This window comes from Alligator mississippiensis, chromosome 7 (genome assembly GCF_030867095.1).
Source record: "Alligator mississippiensis isolate rAllMis1 chromosome 7, rAllMis1, whole genome shotgun sequence".
Lineage (NCBI taxonomy): Eukaryota > Metazoa > Chordata > Crocodylia > Alligatoridae > Alligator > Alligator mississippiensis.
The window spans coordinates 64,487,086-64,510,376 of record NC_081830.1 but is presented as its reverse complement, the minus strand read 5'-3'; the positions used below and the strand labels follow the sequence as shown (position 1 = coordinate 64,510,376).

General features: G+C 45.3%; 1 protein-coding gene across 2 annotated transcripts; it reads right to left on the bottom strand.

The window, feature by feature from the left end:
* Nucleotides 1–2,229: 2,229 nt before the first annotated feature.
* Nucleotides 2,230–11,164, bottom strand: LOC132251434 (syncytin-A-like). 2 transcript variants are annotated; one of them, XM_059731051.1, is made up of 2 exons: nt 10,568–11,164; nt 2,230–4,834 (listed from the first exon to the last, which is right to left on the bottom strand). In XM_059731051.1, the coding sequence occupies exon 2, from the start codon at nt 4,040–4,042 to the stop codon at nt 2,726–2,728; it is 1,317 nt and encodes a 438-aa protein (XP_059587034.1). In that variant the 5' UTR covers nt 4,043–4,834; nt 10,568–11,164; the 3' UTR covers nt 2,230–2,725. The 2 variants fall into 2 exon arrangements, with proteins under 2 accessions (XP_059587034.1, XP_059587033.1); XM_059731050.1 differs by having other exon boundaries at nt 2,230–4,818.
* Nucleotides 11,165–23,291: the final 12,127 nt, after the last annotated feature.

Below are 23,291 nucleotides of genomic sequence, written 5' to 3'. Positions count from 1 at the left end.
GGAAAGTCAAATCCAATATACAGGCTGCTGCAAGCTTTTTGCCAGTTAGCAGCCATTTTTTTCTGGATTCTCATCCCATTTAAAGACCAAACATCTTGAGTTTGAAAATAGTGAAAAAAATCAAAAACATCTTATGTGCTAAGTCAAATGGGAAAAATTTTCAAACATCTTGAGTTTGCCTCAATAAATATGAATTTGATAGCTTTCTTGATGCAAGTTCCAGTGTAAAGTGCCATGTTTTAGTGCACTTTACATTTTCATATGACTTAATAGAATACTTTCCAACATTGGTTGCAGTGATTTGAGACCTTAGTTCATCTCCATTAATACTGCAGACTGGGGAAAGCCATTTTCTATTTACAAAGATGTCTTGCAAGATGATAGCTGTGTAATGAAGGAACTAAAACATTAGGGTTAGCATACATCCAGGTTTTCCCCAACATGTTCTCTTTTTTGGTCCCCTCTCCTTCTTCCAGGCAGGTTTTTTAAATATAAGCAAATATCCCAGTTTTTGCTCTGCCTCTGCTTTTCCTAGCACTTCCAACTTCGATGCTTAGGCCTGGAGGCAGTAGGGGAAGGTGATTGGCTGCCAGGAATAACATGCTCCATACACAGGGTTGGAAGTGAAGGGCACCACCATGGTCTGGGGGGTGGGGTACAGTGGGTCAGGAGTGAGGCTCGGGGTGGGGTTTTGGCTTAGGAGTGAGGGGCAGAGACAGGGCACCATGCTCCCTGCCCCCCCCACACACTCATATACCCCTTTGACCTCCTCCTTCCCCACAGGTATCCTTTTTTTTGTAACTGGAAATATGGTAACCCTATACAACATGCAGTTTCAGAATGAAGAACAACTCTAATTGCAAATATGCATGGCTGGGGGTTTTTCTGGATTTTTTTCAGTAATCAATTATTTTACTTGTATATGTTAGGACTGAGAGTACTAACAATACTCACTTTATTATTTAAACCCTCCTGTGCATGTTGGTGTACATAAAGCTATGTTCAGTAATCTTTACATGAATACGGGGGGCGGGGTGGGGGAGTTCTCACACCAGTCTCCTGCCAGTCTGCAGTTTCTTTGTCTTCAGTAAAGAATGTTGCCGCTGCTACTGTTTTGGGAGTGGTTCAGCGCAGCAATTAGAATGGTCATGCTTAGCTGTTATTCTGAGAGCCTGAAAAATTGTTCCTGAGGAATGAAAGCAAGAGAAGAAAGATTTTTGGCTTTCAGAGTTTGTTTCTGCAAAAGCTGAACAGAATTCCTTGAGGCCAAAGGAAGGGGGCACTGCTGTCTTTGAGGGTATTCCCTCTTTTGAATATCAACGGCCTACTGCAAGAAAGGTATGTTAAAACTTCCCAAAGGAAAGGTTGCAAGAATTCTTTATGAAGGTAAGTGCTGGGCATTCTAAATTTTGGGGTTCCTTCCAGCTTGCCTCATAAAATATTGGGTTTACAGCTACATACAACAGCAGAATGCAGCTTTGCCTTCCTTTCAACCTAAGTAGAACCAAAGGCGGCTGACTACAGAAGCAGCTGTGGTGCTTTTCTTCAAAGACAGCCCTATGCCTGAGAGGTGCTAGTGTCATCTGTTCCCTTTGAAGTCCATGGAAATAAAGAATGCTGTGTATTTGGTATCTTGCAAGAGGATGTTTGCAAATGTTTTAAAGAAGTATTTTAAGCAGTGAAAAAGTGAGATCCGCTTTGAAAAAAAATCTGTAACTGAAAGATATAAAATAATCTGCAAAGAGAATGTTTGATCTCTCTCCCTCTCCTTCTCTCCTCCCCCTGCTCCCCCACCCACCCACCCAGTGAGGGAAATTCAAAAAGTCCAACCACTTCTTACAAGTCTGCAGTGCTGCTTCCTTCCAGTGCTTCAGACATCAGGAATACTCTTTCCTTTTGATGAAGAACATACCTTTAATTAAATCTTTAGCCTTGTCATTGGGTTCTTTTTCTCCTGCAAGAGGAAAAATTGTCATTTACTTTCAGCAATTCGTTTGCTGCTTTTCTCACCCTTTCTAGTATAAGCCCAGCCATCCTTTACCTCAGCTGAGTTAATAGACCTTCTTACTGTCAATCAAAATTAATTAGAAGCTTTTTCCTTATAAAACACCTTCCACCAGCTCTTTACAAATGCATGCACAAAGGTCTATTTGTCCTTTCACAAAGGTGTTATAGGATGCCACTGTCGTGGAAACACACACAGAGTACTTTTGGGTCAGGTCAGCAGAAGCTTTTATTCAAAAGAAACTACAGCTGTAGGGGGAGTTCCAAAGTGACATGGATTTCGCAAGCACTTGGAAGGGGTCCCCCCCCAAGAGCAAAATCAGGAGGCTTATATACTTTTTAACAGTCGCTTACAACTCACGTGATCATATAGTGAAATTAGCATGAAAAGCGGCTATAATATTACTTCATTATTTCTTTGCTGTTATCAGGATGGGAATTATGGGGGAGATAGGGTTAGTTCACAAACCTCCTTCTTGCACCTGGAAATCTACTTTGTACATACTTTTTTTTTTCTACCTTCAAGGCCGCGGTGAGCGAAGCATTTGCAGAAGAGTTACAAAGAACAAACACTTGCCCTTATCTGTTCTACTGTACCCAGCCAGCAATTCTACACAAAGCGGTTATGTCATCTTATAACTAAAATAATCAAAGTTTAAGGCATATATTTTTTCTGATTCCACAGCCCCCCCCTTTGAGACTATTTAGTCTCACTTTAGCCTTAAATTTCCATTCTCATGAGCCCCTCTATTTCATCATGCAGCCTTTCATGTTTTCTTTCAATCTGCTCACACTTTTGTAACACCATTATTCTAGACTCTGCTGTGGGTTTTCTTGCCTTGCTAAAGCTTCCCCTGCTGGCTTTCACGCAGCAGAGGATCAGTTGTATTAAGACATAGAACATTATCAGAACTATCAAGACAAACAATATTCCATACAGGATTTTCTTGCCAAGGGCCCCGAAATCTGGGAGCCAGGAGGTTAGCCAAGACCACATTTCTTCTAGACCCCAGTCAGTATTTTCTGAGGCCACTTGATGTAGGACCCTTAACTGATTTCGGATTTTGCGAATGTTAGTTTCGATTCGCATGTCCTGATTGACATAGACACAACAGGTGGAGTTTACTAAGGCACATACTCCTCCCTGGGATACCAATAGGTAATCTAGGGCTATGCGGTGTTGTATAGTTACTTGTGAGATCTGGGAGATCTCTTTTTGCAGAGCCTGAATTGCATCCGCAGTGGCATTTCCCATAGCTTCCATTGTGGCTGAAATGTTAATTATGGCTAGTTCCAATTCTCTTATTCCAAGCCACGGTATGAAGGTTCTCACAAATCGATGGAACCCTGTGTTTCTGGTAGCTAAGGGGTTAACCGCCCTTTTCATGTGATGGTTGAAATTTTTTACTTGTTCCAGATATATTGCACTATGCATTTCGAAACCAGGGATAACACGTCCAAGAGTGCGTGCCCCCACCCAATTCCAGGGCAAGATTTTATGAGCCCTGTTTCCGCAGAGCCAGTAAAGGCCTGGGGCAGAAAGGGTACTCAAATCTCGACAGTTGTTGTGCCCTATCCGGCACTTTCGATTGATATGCATCGTATAGGACGGTCCACGTTCAGCTGTTATCCTGCTGGACCGAGATATATTACAAGAAGTAAAATTGGAGTGAATGTAAAATTCTGATCTGTTTGCAATGAGAGCAACATGAGGTTCCTTAGAAAAGTTGTAGACCATGAATCCTGTACAATTGAGAGAGGGTACGTTACCCAACAGGATTCCACTGGTGCTACTAGGGCTATAATCTAGAGTAGTTAGGCAATGAGGGTAGTGTCCTACAGGTGTGGCTTTATTATAAGCTCTGGTGTTGTTGGATCTGTAACAGAAAGGCGCCTCTACTCTTGGGGAGATTATCCAGTTAGCAGGGGCGGCCCTCCATTCTTTAGGAGCGGACCGATGGGCAGCTAACGAGTAGTGTCTAACGAAGCCGCCGTTTATTGTTCCCCATTGCTGGAGGGATATTGGTACTCCGATCATTGGGATTCCTTGGTGTAGGTGTGCTGGGCTGTGAGAGCATATCCAGCAGTCACTTTTATTTCCAGCTTGAGCCACCGCATGGGAGATCTACAAATACAAATTTTTCTCCCACCCCCCTTGGGTGATACTGAGATACCCAAGTGTGATATATAAGGATATCAGTGCCATTTTTAGATACAGGAGGGACAAAGAATCTTAACAACAAACATAACCAGCACCAGTAAGAAAAAGAACACTACCAGCCAAACCCAGGATGGCAGCCAAAGTCTTTCTTCGTCCTCTGGGCTCAAGTTACCTAAAGGACTGATAATGTCGGCTCTTGGTCTTGATCGAGGTGGTGATCTTCCGAATGGGAGCATTCACTTTCTTCGAGGCCGAAGATGATATCTTCGTTCTTCAACTGATGAATCCGGCTGGGCTGAGGTGTTGGGTGCAGGGGAGAGGTTACTAGCACTTGCACCCTGATGCTCCTCACTTGCCTGAGTGAGGTCCTGAGGGTCTTTGTCCTTGGCCTCAGGGAAAGATCCCAACCTTGGTTGGAATACAGCTGCTTCGGGATCCAATGGAGGTGATACCTTCTTGCAGTGCGAGGCGTGAGTCCACGTTTGGTGACCTTGGCAACGAACAGCAGAATTAGTGGTCAGAAGTACCTGGAAAGGTTCTTTCCATCTGGGTTGAAGTGCGTTTTTCCGTTGATAGACCTTTACGTAGATCCAATCCCCTGGTTCGAGGTTGTGACAGGGAACATCCGGTGGTTGAGGTAAGGCTTCTTGGACCTGTGAATGAACAGACCTGGCATACTTCATTAATGCCTTGCAATAATTTAGTACAGTTTCATCAGTTAATTGTAGGTCTGTTTGGTGAGGGGCAACAGGTGGTGTAGCTGGCATCCTCATGGGTCGTGCCATGAGTATTTCATAAGGGGTTAGGCCATGTTTTCTGTTAACAGTGTTTCTAATGTGCATAAGAGCAATGGGCAGTGCATCAGGCCATTTGAGGCCTGTTTCAGCACAAATCTTCGAAATGCGCGTTTTTAAATCAGAGTTTTTACGTTCTACAGCACCACTTGACTGTGGATGATAACTACAGTGTAGGGGTTGCTGTATGTTGAGTGCTTGGCAGATGTTTTTTACTATCTGTCCTGTGAAATGGGTGCCACGGTCACTATCTATTGTGAGAGGCAATCCAAATCTAGGGATGAATTCTTTGAGCAATTTCTTTGCTACAGTGATGGAATCAGCACGTACGCATGGGTAGGCTTCCACCCATCCAGAGAACACATCAATAATAACAAGAATGTATTCATAAGAACAGCACTTAGGTAGCTGCACAAAATCAATTTGCAGATTTATAAACGGTCCCCATGGAGGGGGATGGGCTGTGGGTGTCGTTTTTACCCGTTGCCCAATGTTGTGAGCTAAGCAGATGGGACAGGAGCTACAGTACTGTTGTGCCATGGAAGGAAAATTTGGGGCAAACCAATTTCTTTGTACTGTAGCAATCATTCCTCCTTTGCTCGTATGGGCCACAGAGTGGGTTAAACGAGCAAGATGTGGCAAAAGCTCTCTAGGCGCCACCAGGCGGCCGTCCGGGGAGCGCCAGAGAGAGTCGGGGTGCAGTGAACATCCTGCACGCAGCCAGTCATTTATTTCCTTTTTTGGGGCCTGATTTTGAAGAAGGGCCAGACTTGAAAGGCTAGCCAAAGGAGACTGGTCTGCTGAAAAACAAACAAAAACAGAGTTAGGAGCCTGTGGGCCAGAAAGGGCCGCATTTCTGGCAGAACGGTCTGCCAGATCATTTCCTCGTGTGACATCATCAAAGGGTTTCTCATGAGCTTTACATTTGACAATAGCAATAGCAAGAGGCAATTGAACAGCTTCTAAGAGCGCTTTTACATAACAACCATGACTGATTTGGGTCCCTGATGAAGTGAGGAACCCTCTTTGTTTCCAGATTTGTCCAAAATCATGAACAACACCAAAAGCATACTTAGAGTCAGTATAAATGGTTGTGGTTTGATTTTTTGCAAGAATGCAAGCACGTGTTAAAGCAATGAGTTCAGCAACTTGAGCAGAATGAGCTTGGGGTAAAGAATAGGCTTCCAAAACAGCATACTGAGTGCATACTGCATATCCCGCAACTAATTTGCCTGCATCATTTCTAAGACAGGAACCATCAACAAACAAAACAAGGTCAGAGTTCGGGATAGGAATGTCCTTGAGGTCAGTTCGAGGGGTTAACAATTGAGTTGTGATAGACAGGCAATCATGAGGCTCACCATCAGAGGCAATAGGCAGAAGTGATGCAGGATTCAGAATTGAACAGCGATTTAAGGTTACATTTGCAGCTGACAGTAGAAGTTTCTCATATTTAGTAAGACGGGAATTGGAAATGTGCTGAGTTTTGCCCTTGAGCAGAAGGGCCATCACAGCATGTGGAACTGCAACGGTTAAAGAGTGTCCCAAAACTAGAGAATCTGCCTTTTCAACCAACAAGGCAGCAGCTGCAACTGAACGGAGGCAAGGAGGAAGTCCCGCAGCTACGGGATCAAGGGCAGAGCTGTAATATGCAATTGGGCGATGCTTTTCACCATGCAGCTGAGTGAGTACTCCTAAAGCGATTCCTTCCCGTTCATGACAAAACAAGGTAAAGGGTTTCTTATAATTAGGAAGTCCAAGAGCAGGAGCAAGAGTGAGGGCTTGCTTAAGGACCACAAATGCTTGTTCAGCTTCAGGAGTCCAAGGGAGGGGTTCCGGGGTGGTATCATGAGTGAATGCTTGCAAGGGTTTTGCGAAAGCAGCATAACCCAGGATCCACTGTCTACAATAACCCGTTGCACCTAAGAATCCCCTCATCTGTTTTCTAGTCATAGGTTTGGGAATGTTGAGGATAGCTTCAACTCTACTAGGGGAAAGGTGTCGTTCTCCTGCTGAGATATCATGCCCTAAATAATGTACCTTAGACTTGCAGAGCTGCAATTTAGATTTTGAGGCCTTGTGGCCTTTCTGAGCTAAAGCTGTGAGGAGTGTCAAAGTATCTTGCTCACAGGCCTCTAAAGTGGGTGAGGCTAACAATAGATCATCAACGTACTGAACAAGGGTGGACCCCCCTTTGAACGTGATAGGATCCAAATCTTTTTTTAGGATCTGGGAAAACAGGGTTGGGGACTCTGTATATCCCTGAGGGAGTCTTGTCCAGGTATATTGAAATCCCTGATAAGTAAATGCAAACAGATACTGGCTATCCTTATGAACGGGGATAGAGAAAAAAGCAGAACAAAGATCCACTACTGTGAAATATGTAGCATCTGAAGGGATACAGGAAAGAATAGTGGCAGGGTTAGGGACCACGGGGAAAGCGGGTAACACAGCGGCATTTACAGCTCGAAGATCTTGCACAAAGCGATACGTATCTTTACCAGGTTTTTTGACAGGTAGGATAGGTGTGTTGCAAGGCGAGCGTATTGGGACAATAATCCCTTGCTCAAGGAGTGAGGAAACGACAGGCTTGATCCCTTCCTCAGCTTCCTTTGAGATGGGGTACTGTGGGACACGAGGAAGTGGCTTGGCAGGGTTCAGGATGATACGCACTGGTTCAGCACTCAGCATGTGCCCCACTTCATTCGCATGGGTGGACCACAGCTGTGGAGGTACTCGTGCCAACAGTTCCTCTTGCAAGTAGGAAGTGTCAGGATCAGAGTACTCCTGGGTTAGCAAAGCCACAAGCTCGGTTTCCCTATGTTCCGGTACCTCAAGGTAAACACCATCTGGGCTACAATAAATCACGCATCCCAGTTTACACAGCAAGTCCTTACTAAGAAGGTTGACAGGTGCACAGGGGCTAAGAAGAAAGGCATGATTTTCAGACAAAGGGCCAATAGAGATGGAGACAGGTTCAGAGACGGGATGTGGGATAGGTTGTCCGCCTATACCGACAGCATTTACAGTTTCAGGAGAATAAGGTAGAAAAGGAAACTCAGCAGCCTTTAGCGTGGAGCGGGACGCTCTGGTGTCGACAAGACAGGAGACAGGTTTACCAGAAATAAGGCATTCAACAAACGGACCAGATTGGTCAGTAGCAAGCAAAGGAGCAATGATGTCACTGTCCCTCAGGCTGTCCTATTCAACACTGGGAAAATTGACAGGAAGTGGAGGTGGGGGCTGGGGTCTGGGTCCTTGGCCGGGGCGGTTGGGGCATTCTGATTTCCAATGTCCTTCTTGCTTGCAATAATGACATTGGTTCCCATAGCCTGGGTTTTGTGGGCTCAAGGATCTATCTCTTCCCCTGAATCTACCCGGGCCTCCCCTTCCCCGTCCTCGTCCCCTTCCTCTACCTGGACCCTGCAACTGAGAAATCTGTAAGGCCATTAACTTAAACTCGGCACTGTCTTTAGACCGTTCCAATTTGTTATGAAAATGGTTAGCCGCAGCAAGGACTTCGGTCAAATCTTTAGTTTTCCAGCCAATAATTACTGTTTGAATTTTCTCAGCAATTTTAGGGTTAAGTCCCTGGACGAATGCTGCCACTATTGCTTGTTTAGCATTTCCGACTGGGTTATCCATTCCTGAGTATCGTTCAAATGCCTGTTTGAGGCGTTCTAAATAGTCACTGGGGTGTTCATTTTTGTTTTGTTTACAGGTATTTATTTTGGTCCAGTCTGCCTTTTTTGGGCAAATTGTGAGAACTGCCTGAACCAAAGCATTTCTCTTGTCAATAAAGTCTTGGCCAATCCCTGGGTTTTGATCTGGCCAAGTACAGGCAGCGTACAGACGTAGCATAGTCTCCTTGGGCAAAATGGATCGCATGAGCTGATTAATGTCAGCCCATGTTGGATTATAACAATTTATAACAGTCTGCAATTCTTCCTGAAATTTTTCTGGGTCTTCCCTGATTTTTGGGAACTTTTGAGTTAAATTGTAGAGATCACCTGGAGTCCAGGGTGCGTGCACAGTTACTATATTTTGTCCATCGGTGCCAATGCCTGGCATTTGTCTTAGGGGGTAAACTTGTGCAGTTTGGGATCTCAGATTGATGGGAGAACTTTCCATGCCTATTCCCATTCTTCTAAATACACCTGTGGTGGGTTGTGACCCAGGAGTAAATTGCCACACTGGTGATGATTGAGTGGCAGATATGGTGGATGAGTCCAGACTATTAAGCTCCGTGGATGGATTTACTGAAGGAGCTTCAGCTAATGGGTCACTAGCCTGGGCTGCAGCCTGATGTTGAACCGGTTGTTGCTGATGTGGGAGTCCCAGGAGAGCGGGGTTCGAACAAAGGTCAAGGATATCCTCTGCTGGCTCCGGTGGTGGGGGCGCCCCGGGCAATGCTGGATACATTGGAGCGGTGGCCAGCGTGTAATTTGGGGGAGCAGCCAATTTCTCCCGAACAGCTTTTAACTGCTGTTTTAATTTTTCTTGAGAGTCTTTTAGGCTCCTAGTTTGAGATTCTGTCCGCCTTTTGGACATTTCATCATACCAATAAAAGAACGCGTCCCACTGGTTTTGTGGTGTTTTGGATCCACGGGACTCTAACGCCCCTCTCAAGTGCACTATTTTATCCTGATCAAATGTTCCTTCCTGTGGAAAATGTTTCACAGGATCATCCCTAGTATACCAGTTCCACTTATCCAGGTACTTGCAAGTCTCGGGAGAATAGTGTGTGTACATAAAGTACGCCAGAGTCCCCTTAGGGGGGACAGGAACCTGTTTAGACTGACTTGTTCCCATTTTCAGTCACACAGGGAGACGTAGGAGAGGCTTATTTAGGATGTCCGGGCCGCTCAGTGCCTTGCCCCGCAGTTTTTCACTGCCCAGACAAAAGGCTTCTGACCCGACACCGGCTCATAAAATGGAAATGGGGAGGGAAACACTAGAGGGATCCTTTCACTCCTGCTTTCGGCAGAAGCTACTGGGACGAGGGGTTTGGAAAAGACAAAATCACTCAGACGCCCTGTCCACTGGGTCACGAGGTTCCAGTTGGGTCCCCTTGCTTTCAAAACTGCCCTGTCAGGCAGAATTGGGGCGGCTGAACCCAACCGTAGTCTCAGTCCTGGTCAGTGGCTCATATTTCTAAATACACACACACATTCATTCAATAAGCCCTGTCCACTGGGTCACGAGGTTCCAGTTGGGCCCCCTTGCTTTCAAAACTGCCCTGTCAGGCAGAATTCGGGCGGCTGAGCCCAACCGTAGTCTCAGTCCTGGTCAGTGGCTCATATTTCTAAATACACATACACATGCACATTTATTCAGTCAGCCAGACCTCCTACCCCACACCGCCTTAGTTAATTAACTACAAGCCCGATGTGCTGTTGGATGAAGGTGCCTCAAACAGTTTCTCCCTAAAACGTACGTTACCAGACACAAAATGGGATCCTTTACCAGACAGAAAATTTTAGCCGGCAGTAAGGTTCAGACTGACCTGTTTTAACAAGGTTCAGATCCAGTTACCATGGCCAAGTTGGGAGCCTACAGGCAGTCCTCCTCCGAAACCCCAATAGAGATTTTGAATTAGGTCTCTTACCTCTCAAGTTTGGCGCCTCAGGGTTCGGGGGGGGGGTAGCCTGCGGTCCTCCTTCCTCAGCCTGTGTTCTGGATCCGAGTCACGGCACCAGGAATTGTCGTGGAAACACACACAGAGTACTTTTGGGTCAGGTCAGCAGAAGCTTTTATTCAAAAGAAACTACAGCTGTAGGGGGAGTTCCAAAGTGACATGGATTTCCCAAGCACTTGGAAGGGGTCCCCCCCCAAGAGCAAAATCAGGAGGCTTATATACTTTTTAACAGTCGCTTACAACTCACGTGATCATATAGTGAAATTAGCATGAAAAGCGGCTATAATATTACTTCATTATTTCTTTGCTGTTATCAGGATGGGAATTATGGGGGAGATAGGGTTAGTTCACAAACCTCCTTCTTGCACCTGGAAATCTACTTTGTACATACTTTTTTTTTTCTACCTTCAAGGCCGCGGTGAGCGAAGCATTTGCAGAAGAGTTACAAAGAACAAACACTTGCCCTTATCTGTTCTACTGTACCGAGCCAGCAATTCTACACAAAGCGGTTATGTCATCTTATAACTAAAATAATCAAAGTTTAAGGCATATATTTTTTCTGATTCCACACCACTATGTTTAATATATAGTTTTTAAAGAGATAGGACATAGGTATAAAAATAACCAGTGGGTCAAAGCTGGCAAACACTTGCAGCCTGCCCTCACCTCATGCACTAATCCAGGAGGCACATGCCCCACCATGTCTCCCTGGAGGTGCGTGCAGTGGTGGGAGCTTCCCTCCTTCTCACCCCTCAGCACACCATGGACAAGCTTTCCATGGCTCCATCCTGTGCCCTGCCCTAGTCCCACTCCCTCTCTCACTGTGGGGGCCTCAATCTGCACCCCCATGTCCCTTCCCCCCCATAGATTTAATGGCCAGATGCTGCCCTCCAAGCTGCCAGGCTGCATTCCTGGCCACATGCATGCTGCAGCTGTGCGCATGCATGTGGCATTTATCGGTGACATTATTGGCTATACCAGCCAAAAAAAAGCTGATCGTTGATAATTTCAATTTTCCTTTCACTGATGCTGATCCAATATGGACCAATATATTGGTGCAACTCTATTCATTGATTCATCTAATTATAAATATTCCATTACAGAATGTTTAAAATAAAACCAACTAAAATGATCGAATCTCCTATTCTGATTTTCCATTTTTATCTTAAAGTGCTCACTTATCACAGCCAAGATATAGAAATGCCAAATCCTCCATAGACAGCATTTAGTTCCTAAAATGTTCAGTTTTTAAAATTGTCCCTTGCTTTCAAAGCCAATCATTTTTATAGCTGTTGCCAATCCAGAGGTTTAATTTCCTGCTGTACTAATTCAGCAGGACTAATAGCTCCCTAATAAGTAATGGGAGAAAAGAAGGTCAAAGGAAAACATGAAAGAAAAGTAAAGGACCAAGAAGAACCCCATCAGACACCACAGGGCCATGTAACAGCAATCAAATGAGCAAAGTGGGTATTATAAATGGCTGTTGTGGTTGTTAATTTTATTACTAGTGGAGAAAGTGCTGATCATAAAGTTGGTTTACCTGCTGTTTTCAGACAGGGTTAAAGCTGGGTCACTCAAAGGCAGATGGCTTTATCTGTTGTTTTATTTTCTTTTAGTCTCTAAGATGCCACCACCTTGCCCTGCCTTTTTGCAAAAGTAGTAATTGATCCTTCCCATATGCATTGATCTTCCAATTAACTCTGTTTGCTGTGTTATACTTTGCCTTCTTTGCTCTGTCATAATGTGGTGCTGATGCTCAGAGCCTGTTAGGTTGCTCAGCAAGTCTTGGGACAGAAGGTACACATAAACCTATTTAACTGATCAGAAACTGGTTTAAACCTGTAACAGAACAGAAGTTCAGTGCATATAAACCACTTTCAAAATGACCAAAACTGGTTTAAGATAAACTTGGTTGAATGTGGTATCAGGCTTAACTAATTTAGTTCTAACCTGTTTATGGAACTTCTATCCCAGATCCCTTCCTGGTTTAAGTTAATTCGCAGTCCCCCTGCATCCCAGGATGCTTTGCAGCCCTGGACTGGGTTGTGCTGTCTACTCCAGCAAAGCAGGATTGGCCCCACCCCCCTCCTCCCTAGCTGGAGCACTATCACTGCTCTGGCTGGCTGAGAAGTGGGTGGGGATGGGAAACCCTGCTCTGGACTGCAGCCAGGGTCTACAGGCTTCTCCATCTCACTGCTCAAGAGGCAGGAGTAGGGGGTGTGGCCAGATGCCAGTAGCCCGAACAAGGGTGGGCTAATCCCCCCTCCTTCCCCTCTCCCTCTAGCCCAGTACCACAGCTGGGGTCTGCCTGGCAGGGGTGCAGTAGCCACTGCCAGGTTTCCCTTCCCCTCCACTCCCGCTCACTGCTTGAGCAGCAGGAATAGGAGGCATGGCCAGATGCTAGTATCCTAAGGCAAGGGGGAGGTTAATCCCCCCTCCCTCCCCTCTCCCACTAGCATGATACCCCAGCCAGAGTCTGCCTGTCAGGGGCACAGCAGCCCCTACTAGACCTGCCTATTAGACCTGCCTATTAAACCTGCCTCCCTCCCCTACTTTGCCTCAGCATGCTAGCCAGGGGCTGGGGGCTGGCCATGCTCCCTGCCACTTGAGTGGAGAGTGGGGGAAAGCCTTGTAAGGGCTGCTACTGCCCCTCCCCCAGCACATTCTGGCTGGGGACCGTGCAGGCCAAGATGGGGGTTTAAACCCCTCCCCGATCATACTCAGTGGCCTGCCAAAGCCTGGCAATGTCCCTCCCCACTCAACCCAGCTTTCCTCCAGTCTTCTGGCCACTGCTGAATGGAAGGGAGGGCTTGCTCTAGCATCCCCCCCCCCCCCCCCAGCTTCTAGCCTGAGCCACTGCAGGCATGTGGCTGTATTTCCAGAATCAAAAGTGAATGTCTACTAGGTTAGACTAAACTTCAAAGATTGAATTGATTCAGGTTCAGGGGTACTTAATCAAAGTGACATACATTTTTAACCCCATATGCTTTGTTCATCAGTACCTAAATTAGGAACATTATTACTGTACACCCTTCCTCCCAGAAAGGGTGGCTATATATCCTGTTTTTGCCAGGACAGCCTCATTTGAAACACCTGTCCAGGGCATCCTATCATTTTGGTCCTATCATTTTGTCCCATTTTCAGAAGGATGCCTGGGTCTGGTTTTTAAAACAAATCTGCACTGACAAAACCAGGATAGTTTCATCCCCCGCTTGCCACTCCTTCACACAAACATGCACTTTGGCATGCTCAGTTGAGACTAAAGCTCAAAGACAGCTGTATGCGCCAGGGAGCAGAGTGTCCTGTTTTGAAATTGGGGAAATATGGTCACCCTACCGATAAAGCACAGTAACTCTGTTTAGTGATTTGCTATGTACTTACTGGTACAGCTGTATGAAATACTCAATAAAATTTAAAATATTCATAAAGTGTCATATTTATAACAGGAGATCAGTCACTGGAGGAAGATATATGTAGAATCATAGAAAAGTAGGGCTGGACAGCACCTCTTTATGTTTCCAATTCCAACCCCCCTGCCTGAGGCAGGATCATCCCTATCCAAACTATCCTATACAAATCCATTTGCCAACCTCTTAGCAAAATTACACAGTCAATCCTTACACAATACAAGATATAACAACCTTACCTGCTACAAGCAAAGCAGAGGAACACAGTAGCCAATGCCCTGCTGCTTCAAAAGTGGTTAAAATATGCTCAAGAGATCCTAGGAAGAGGGCCACACCACAGAGGAAGGCAAAAACTCCTACAGTCTCCACCAAGCTGACCATGGGGCAAAATTCTCTCTAATATGGTGAGAAATATGGTGATCAGCTGACCCTGAGCAGAGAGTCAAGACCCTCCAATCAGGAGCATCCAAGTTTTTGTCTCAGCAGGAACATGGGTACACACCTGTCAAAATCCTCAGCCTTGGCTACAGGCAACACACCCCCAGACATGTGGTGGGAAGCGGGTAATGAGAAATTCCCTCCCAGCTCTGTGCAGCACCCGGCAAAACCCAGAAGCGTGGGAAATATCTATACTAGAACACAGGCGTAGCTGTGCCTAGAACATCCCCAACCAGTGGCTATCCAACCTCTTCTTGAACACCTCCTGTGATGGACAGTCCACAAGTTTCCTAGGCAGGCAGTCTTTTCCACTGCCTCACTATTTTAACAGTAAAGACGTTTTTCATGATATCGAATCCAAACTTAATTTGCTACAACTTCAAGCCATTGATCTGTATGCAGTGAGAGAAAAGGTGTTTTCCCTCTTCTTTATGGCAGTCCTTCAAGTATCTGAAGATTTCTATCATGTCTCCTCTTAAGTGCCTTTTCCGTAAGCTGAGTATGCCTGGCTCCTCCAGCCTCTCCTCATATGACTTCCCATCCAAACCCTTTATCATTTCTGTCACCCATTTCTAGACCTTCTCTAACTTCTCCACATCCTTTTGAAAATGTTGAGCCCAAAACTCCACATACGCAGCCTAGATGAGGCCTAACCAGTGCTGAGTAGAGAGACACTATTGCCTCCTGTGTCTTGCACCTAATACTTCTATTCATGCATCCCAAAACTGCATTCACCTTTTGTGCAGCTGCATCACATTGAAGACTCTTATTGAATCTCTGATCTACAAAGACTCCCAGATCCTTCTCCATAGTGCTGCCTTCCAACCAGGTGTCACCAGGTCATATCTTTTATTATTCTTCCTGAGGTGTAGCACCTTGCCTTTGTCAGCACTGAACTTCATCCTGTTAGCTCCAGCCCAGCTTTACAATCTGTTGAAATCTTCTGAATTGCACTTACATCCTCCAAAGTGTTCACAATTCTTACTAGTTTCTTCCCGTAGGTTGTTGGCAAACTGGCTCAAGAAGCTCTCAATCCCAGCATGCAAATCATTAATAGTTACTGAGCTAGTTGTCAGTCCACCATATATCAATTTTGTCCAGCCCACATTTCCCCAAGTTTTTAATGAAGTTATGCGAGGCCTTGTCAAAAGCTTTGCTGAAGTCCAGATACATTACATCCACTGCATTACCTTCATCCATCCAAGTAATTGCTTTGTCAAAGAAGATCAAGTTTGTTTGACAAGATTCATTCTTAGTAAATCCATGCTGGATGCTTGTGATCAATCTCTCCTCCTCCAGATGCTTGCAGACTGACTTCCTAAGAACATGCTCTAGTAACTTCCTGGGTTCTGAAGTGAGGCTAACCAGTCTGTAGTTCCCGGGGCCTCCTTTCTGCTCTTTTAAAAGAGGGGCACTGCACTGGTCCTTTTCCATTCCTCTGGTACCTCATCTGTCTCCTATGACTTCATGAATATTGTTGCCAAGGGCTCTGAGATCTCTTCTGCCGGTTCCTTCAGTACCCTGGGATGAAGTCAATCACAACTTCTCTGGTCTTTCTTTTCTGGCCAAGATAGTTATAGAACCTCTTCTTGTTGTTTTAATTTCCTTCACCAGGTGCAGCTCCTTCTTTATCTTTGCCTTCCTGATTTGTCCCTGCAGGTTCTTGCTGGAAAGCTTCCTTGATGACCGACACATTTTTCCATTGCCTGCATGCCTTCATTTTGGAGTTAAGGAATCCTAGAAACCCCTTGTGCAGCCACATTTGTCTTTTGCCATTCTTGCGCTTTTGGCATGTTGTGTTTCCATGTAAGCACAGCCTCACCTGCCAGTGTCTCCTTTACCACTGACTGAACCACTGGCTGCCTGACAGCAGTAGCGCTGTGTATTGCTTTGACCCAAGGACTCAACCATCCCATCCCAGCAACCTCCAAAACTCTTACCTGTCATACTCTCTGGAGTTCAGGTTGCCCTCTGCCCCATTCTTGGTTAGAAGCTCTGCTCCCATTGCTTTCTTTCTGCTTATTGGAGCCCAAATCACTCTCATTCTCCTGAGATTACTTCTAGTCCCTGCTGTTCTCCTCCATTTTGCCATGGTCTTTCCCCAAATTGCTCATTTCACTATTACCTCCTTCCTTCATATTGATCTTACTATACTGGCATTTTCTGAGAATGCAATACCCCTGACTTCTGTGTAGTGGGTATTTGTGCTACCTACATTTAGCTATACCTACCTCGCAGTCATCTCGCCAACCTGACAAAGCTGCTGGCAGCTTCTTCTATGACATTCACTTTTGTAGTCTGGTGAAGATGGGTGGCAAAGAAAATTCATTTCACAATTCCACTGGGCATCTGTCACACAAGTAAGATGTTTGTCAGATCACTAACAGTATGAGTTCTGAGCCTATAGCAGTTTCACATTGCTACCGGGTGATTGACATGAATAGGTACACCCCAGTGCTTCAGTGTAAAGTGATGCCAGAATCAATTCCAATGTTTTAGTTCCTATCTGATCATTTTTCATTGGAGAAAGTGGGACAGTGTACTGCAGCATGTGCCAATGCCATGGGAAGTATAAACAGTAACAGCCTCAAATTGGCATGTGTTAATGGAGGGTGTCTACAATCTGTGATCGAAGCAGAATGATAGAAGAGCAGATCTGTGCTCTCAAGCAGTGAAACAAAATTTTCCTTGCACGGTGTCATGATAGGTTACAACTCAGATATATATGTAACATGTACACACACCTGTGCTGTATATGGCAAGGTGTGTGCCTTTGGTGGTTGTGCAGTGTGTGTGTATTTCCTGTACTTATCTTTTTTTCCTTTTTCCCCTTTTCTCCTCTGGCCTTTTGCTTTAAGGAGCAAACATGTTGTTCTGGCCACATATTCTGCACATGGAAAGCTGATGTCTTGCATCTGGGTAAGATATGCAAAATCGTCTGACCTGATTGGCCAGGGGGAGCAAAGTCTCCTCCAGGCAGATTGAGTAAGAGAGAGGTTGGAGTGTGGAACTCCCTGTTTGGACAAGGCTTGGGTATGTCACATCAGGTATATGAAAACGTCTCAACTAAGGCTGTCTCTCTTTTTCTCCTGGGGCTTCTAAGAGCTGCAAAGCTGAATTGGGAGGCAGAGAAACTGCTCCCCATGGTGGGGGTGGGGGTCTCCCCCCTCTTTGCTGGAGAGGTGACCTATAGTGGTATAGGTGAGACTGAATGTCCAGGCCGCAGCCACATAGGCTTGGGCCCCTTTTGCTGTTTCACAGCTGTTGTGTCTCAGCCTGGCTATAAGGCTAAACCCCAGCTGTATGTTTGGCTGGCAGATTTGGGCCAGAGTAGAGTCTGGCGTGGTTTAGGCCAGGGTGAGACAGGGTACTTTTTGTTGTTGATTCAGGGCTCAGTGTGGTAGAGGCCTGACCCCTCCTCCGAGTTCTTTTGCAGTTTTCTGCCTCAGCAGAGCTGAGATTGGGACAAGGAATTTTGGGGTGGGGTATGCTGACAAAAGCCACAGTTTGCCCCTCAAAGCCACCATGCAGAAGGGGAGGTCAGTGCTCTACCACTTCTCCAGTGGGGCTCCTTGTAACGCAGAAGGACCCACACTCTCGAGCAGCTCCCCATGGTGCAGCAAACCCAAGGAGCAGTTCATAAGACTCTTCAGGACAGGCCCCACTCTCCAGCCCATTGCTGAAGGGCAGGTATAGAATCATAGAAAATTAGGGTTGGTGGGGACCTCAGGAGGTCATCTAGTCCAACCCCCTGCTGAAGGCAGGACCATCCCCAACTAGATCATCCCAGCCAAAGCTTTGTCCAGCTGAGTTTTCAAAACCTCCAAGAATGGAGCTGCCACCACCTCTCTGGGTAACCTGTTCCAGTATTTTATTACCCTCCTAGTAAGAAAATTCTTCCTAACATTTGACCTAAACTTCCCTTGCTGCAACTTGAAACCATTGCTCCTTGTTCTCTCAGGGCTACGGGGGTACAGGACCTCAGAACTACCTTTGGGGTAGCCCCTAAGCCCCAGACTGTCTGGACGTGAGTGCAGCTTCCCCAAGAGGGAGCAACCTATAGACTTTGTCTTGTAGTTAATAGTGTTTTAAATTTTATTTGGTGTTTTCCTTTGGGGTTTTTTGCCTTTATTTTCTGTAATAAATCTGTACTTTTGTGTTTATACTGCTTGCAAGGAGGGGGCTTTGTTTATGTGGGACACCCCAGCAAATGTAGTGTTCCCAGATTTGTGGTGGGGGGAGCTTAAGCCATTGATATGGCTTATTGCGTATCCTGAAATGTGAACCGGCCATTCTTGCTGCCAACTGGTACAAGGCAGAAGGGTTACACATACATTATATATTCTTTGAAATTCCATGGCAAAACGTCACTTCTATTTCTGGTCATAATTTTGGGAGCACAATTTTTAAAGCCAAAATGTGTCATACTATTTTTGAATCTGGATAAAATAGTAAATGGGGTGGCTTTACCTACTTTTAATATTTTCAGTACAAAATTAAATTTCCAAATTATTTTTGTCTTATACTTGATATCAGAAGATCTATTAACAGGAGTAAGTACCTTTCAATCAGCAAATTATGACACTGACTCATAACAGCGACTGACTTCCAACAGTGTTGTACAAGTCTCCATTTAGTCTGGTTCAAAGATAAGTGCCATCATTGCTGTCCTTGGATGCATGAAGAAGCAGGAATGAAAAGCAGATTTTAAAAAGCATGGGGGCTAAGACACACCTCTGTTTCACCCCATTGCTGACATCAAAGGCATTTTGATTCTTTGTTTTCATACACCACAGTTGTATGAATTTGTAGGTATGTTTATACCTAACATATAAACAAAATAACAACTATTCAAAACTGGTATCATTCTGTAATAATGTATTTATTGTGTTCTATGTATGATGAATATTTTATCTTATTTACATGTGTTTTTGCATTGCTACATGTTCTATGTCTGGTAAAAATTCTTTCTGGAATGTCAAGTACTGCTGAATCTTTAAAGAAAGAGTCATTGTTTTGTAGGGATGTTTGAAATCAGGCCAGTGATGAGATTTTCATGTATAATATATTGCTTCTCTGAGATCATTTGCTAATGAGAAATTCTGCACCATAGAAAAAGAGTATATATAAATAATGCAGAAACACACTTTCCCTATCTTTGGAGTTTTGTACACACTAAACTGTGCACTGACTTTCATATTGTGAGTGATGTAGTAATGCTTATATAGATACACCCATCAACTTTTATGTTACAGAACTGGGTTTATAAATGTGGGTTACTACGCACCTTGGCTAGGGACAGACATTACACATAAACCACTTTAAGTGATCAGAAACTGGTTTAAGCCTGTAATAGAACAGAAGTTCAGCGCACATAAACCAGTTTCAAAATGGCTGAAACTGGTTTAAGATAAACCTCATTGAATGTAGTATCAGACTTAACTTATTTGGGTCCAACCAGTTTATGCAATGTCTGTCCCAGATCCTTTCCTGGAAACCAGAATCCCCCTGTATTACAAATGCTTTGCAGCCCTAGGCTGGGCTGGGCTGGGCTGGACTGGGCTGTCCAGTCCAGAGAGCAGGGCTGGCCCCGCTGCTCTGCTCCTTAGCCAGAGCACTGGCAGAGCCTGCAGGCACAGCAGGGTCTGCCTGGCTCACCACTTGCTGCTCAAGCAGGGATTCCTTCCTCCCTCCCCCTTCCCTCCCTCTCTACCTCCCTCCCATTTCCCATAGCATGGATCCCAGCCCCATGGACCCTACCTGGTATGTAGTATGCTAGCTAATGCTGACAGGTATCTGTGTGTGTGCATCTCCAATTTCACTGGGACAGGACAAAGGCAGACAGGACAGTGTCCACTTAGGGCTTTTTGGAGGTAATTAACAGATCAGCTGGTAATGTCCCTCATTCCTTCCTTGCAAGAAGCTGTTTAAGAAGAGCTTGAACTAGTGAGAGAGAGGTTTTTGTTTTCTTGATGGGCTGCTAAACGCTGTGTTATCAGCTCCCTGCTGGCTCCCTAGCCTGTCAGGTTTGTTGCAGACAGTATGGACAAGCAAGGAGAGGGAGACTGAAAAGCTCAGTATCATCAACAGATGCATGCACTCCACCCCCCCCCCACCCCCCCAGAGTGCTAGCTGGGGGCTGGACTCCTGCCTCTTGAGCAGTGAGTGGGCAAATGTCTGGGACTGTGCAGGCAGGTGGGGGTTTACACCCCTCCCTAATCAGAGCATCCTGCTGGGGCCTGGCCACCCCCCACCCTCAGCTCAGCACTGTGGAAGGGAAGCACTAAAGCCCCCTAGCTTTTAGCTTGAGCCACTGCAGGCATGTGCCTGCATTTCCTCAGTCCAGGGGGAATGTCTGTACACTTGCAAAGACTAACTTGCAAAGATTGAATCAATTCAGGGTCAGGCCTTTTGAATGTTTGCCCTTAGTCCTTATGGTTAAATTAAGCCCAATAAGGTTGAGAACACTGAAAGCCTCTGAAAGACATGTGCACCCTGGATTGCCCATGTTTTTCTTTCTAATTCTTGCTATATTTCTGCAATTTGATGGGTAAAGAGAGAGAGAGAGAGAAAGAAAACAATTTGAAACTTGGCTGCTCGTATTCTGCATTCGGGTCATGAATTATGCGTGTATCTGACAATTTATAGGTTTGCAGAGCATTGCAGTGTCTATTACCAATGAGTATGGAGAGCTTGATATTTCACACAGCATTAATTTTGTTACAGCAATGAGCTTTCATTACTGGAAATTTAACCCACAAACTTAACATGAGTTAAATCTTTGGTTTTAGTGCAAACAATCCCTCGGTTCATTCTAAACCTATGCCTGATGCTTCATCTTGTGTAACCAATATCTATCCAATGCAGAGCAGCTGACAAATGAGTAATACATCATAGGCAGATTAAAATCTATGAACTACCAAACAGCACCTCCCAGTGTGACACATTTATTAGGAAAGGAATAAAACATTCAGCATTTGAGAGGTTAAATAATATAGAGGAAAATGAAATAAATAATATATGTCTTAGGCAACCTACAGAAACATCTTGCCCTTAGGTATTATACAAACACAAAGTGCATCCAGTGAGGGTTTGCCAGAAATGAACTATGCCTTCTGCTTCCTACTGAGGATATGGACAGATAAAGAAATTATACCAAGTTAAACAGAGTGGGGATTTGCTGGGGTTTAAGTTGAATGCTATAACTGTTCAGCATATCAGTTCCATTCTGTAGCAAGTTTAAGTTAAACTGCAATGACTGAGCAGTTGTTTCAAACTACTGGTTTAGTTGTTAAGTTTAGTTAGGCCTGGTTTAGTTTCCACTTACCACAGGATAGAGCAGACACACCAGTTACAGCAGATGAGTTTAATGCCCAGCAAATCTCCTCATCTTTTTTACTTGGTATAAGTTATTTTGTCTGTCTATACCCAATAACATGAACAAGACTGGGGCACTGTGGTGGCAAGTGGGGACAGCCCACAGCTGCCATCATTGGTGTCGGTGGTGGGAACGGGGGGTGAATGGTGAGTGGGGACTGACCACAGATGCCGCTGGATGCATCGGCAGCAAGGGGATGGTGGGGGGCAGGTGCAAGCAGTGGCTGCCTGCAGAAGCCAGCGGCGGCTTCTGCAGTGGCCAATCTAAGGGGCTTCCCCATACCACCCCCTACACGTAGCCTATGCCCAATAAGATTTTTGCGAAGGGTTTTTCTTTTACTGTCATTGCATGGCTATATCAACAGTCCATTGCAGGTGACAACCTACTGATCCAATCAGCATGTGGCTTCTCTGTTTAGGTTTCTCCCAGAAGCTGAAAAGTACTCTTTTTGTGCCTCTCCCTTTAGGATTAGGGACAGAAATTACACACAAACTGGTACAAGTGATTGGAAACCGGTTCAAATCTGTAAGACAACAGAAGTTCCGTGTATATACACTGCTGTCAAAATGGTTGAAACTATTTTAAGATAAACGTGAATGAATGTACAGTAAAAGCCGCATTAACCGGCACTTCATTAACCAGCATGTTCTATTAACCAGCATGCCAGTTGATGCCGGTCAATGTGGCAAAAGGGAAACCAGAAGTGAGACTTCCAGTTTTATCGAATCCCACAGCCTGGGGGAAAGCAGCCTTTGCGGAGCACCCCCTCCCTTTCCCCTAGCACACTGACACCAGGATAGGGGCAGGAGGGGCAGCATGGTTAATGTGAGATATGGATGCACTGGACATGGCAGGAGGAGTGTCTTTGCCCGAATAAGCAAAGATGCCTCAGATAACTGGCACATTTGGTTATTTGGCACCCCCATTTCCCATGGGTGCTGGATAATGGAGCTTTTCTGTAGTATCAAACGTCACTTATTTAGGTTAAATCAGTTTATTGAACTTTTGTCCCAGATCCCCTCCTGATTCAAGTTAACTCACAGTCCCCCAGCATCCCAGGATGCTTTGCACCTCCCTTGCATCCCTCCTCCCCCCACCACTCTTGCAGGGTGGGTAAGCTATCCTTGGCCCAAGTTGTCTGCTCTAGCTGAGCAGGAAGGCATGTTCTAGTACCCCCCCGCCTCTCCCCTCCCACTTCTGGCCTAAGTCACTGCAGGCATGTTGCTGCATTTCTGGAATCAAACGTGAATGTCTATTCACTTGCGTAGCAGTTCAGTCTTTGCAGTTTAGACTAACCTGAGATGTTTGAATCGATTCAGCCTTGGGTTTTTTGACTCTTTACTTAGCCTAGAACCTTTTTCTGAGATGAATGCTAGAGAATGACCATATTCCCTGTGTTGACCCTACTCCATATTCCTTGGAGGCTTTTAGAGTGTTAAGCTGGGCACACAAGCTTCCATAGGGTCCCTGC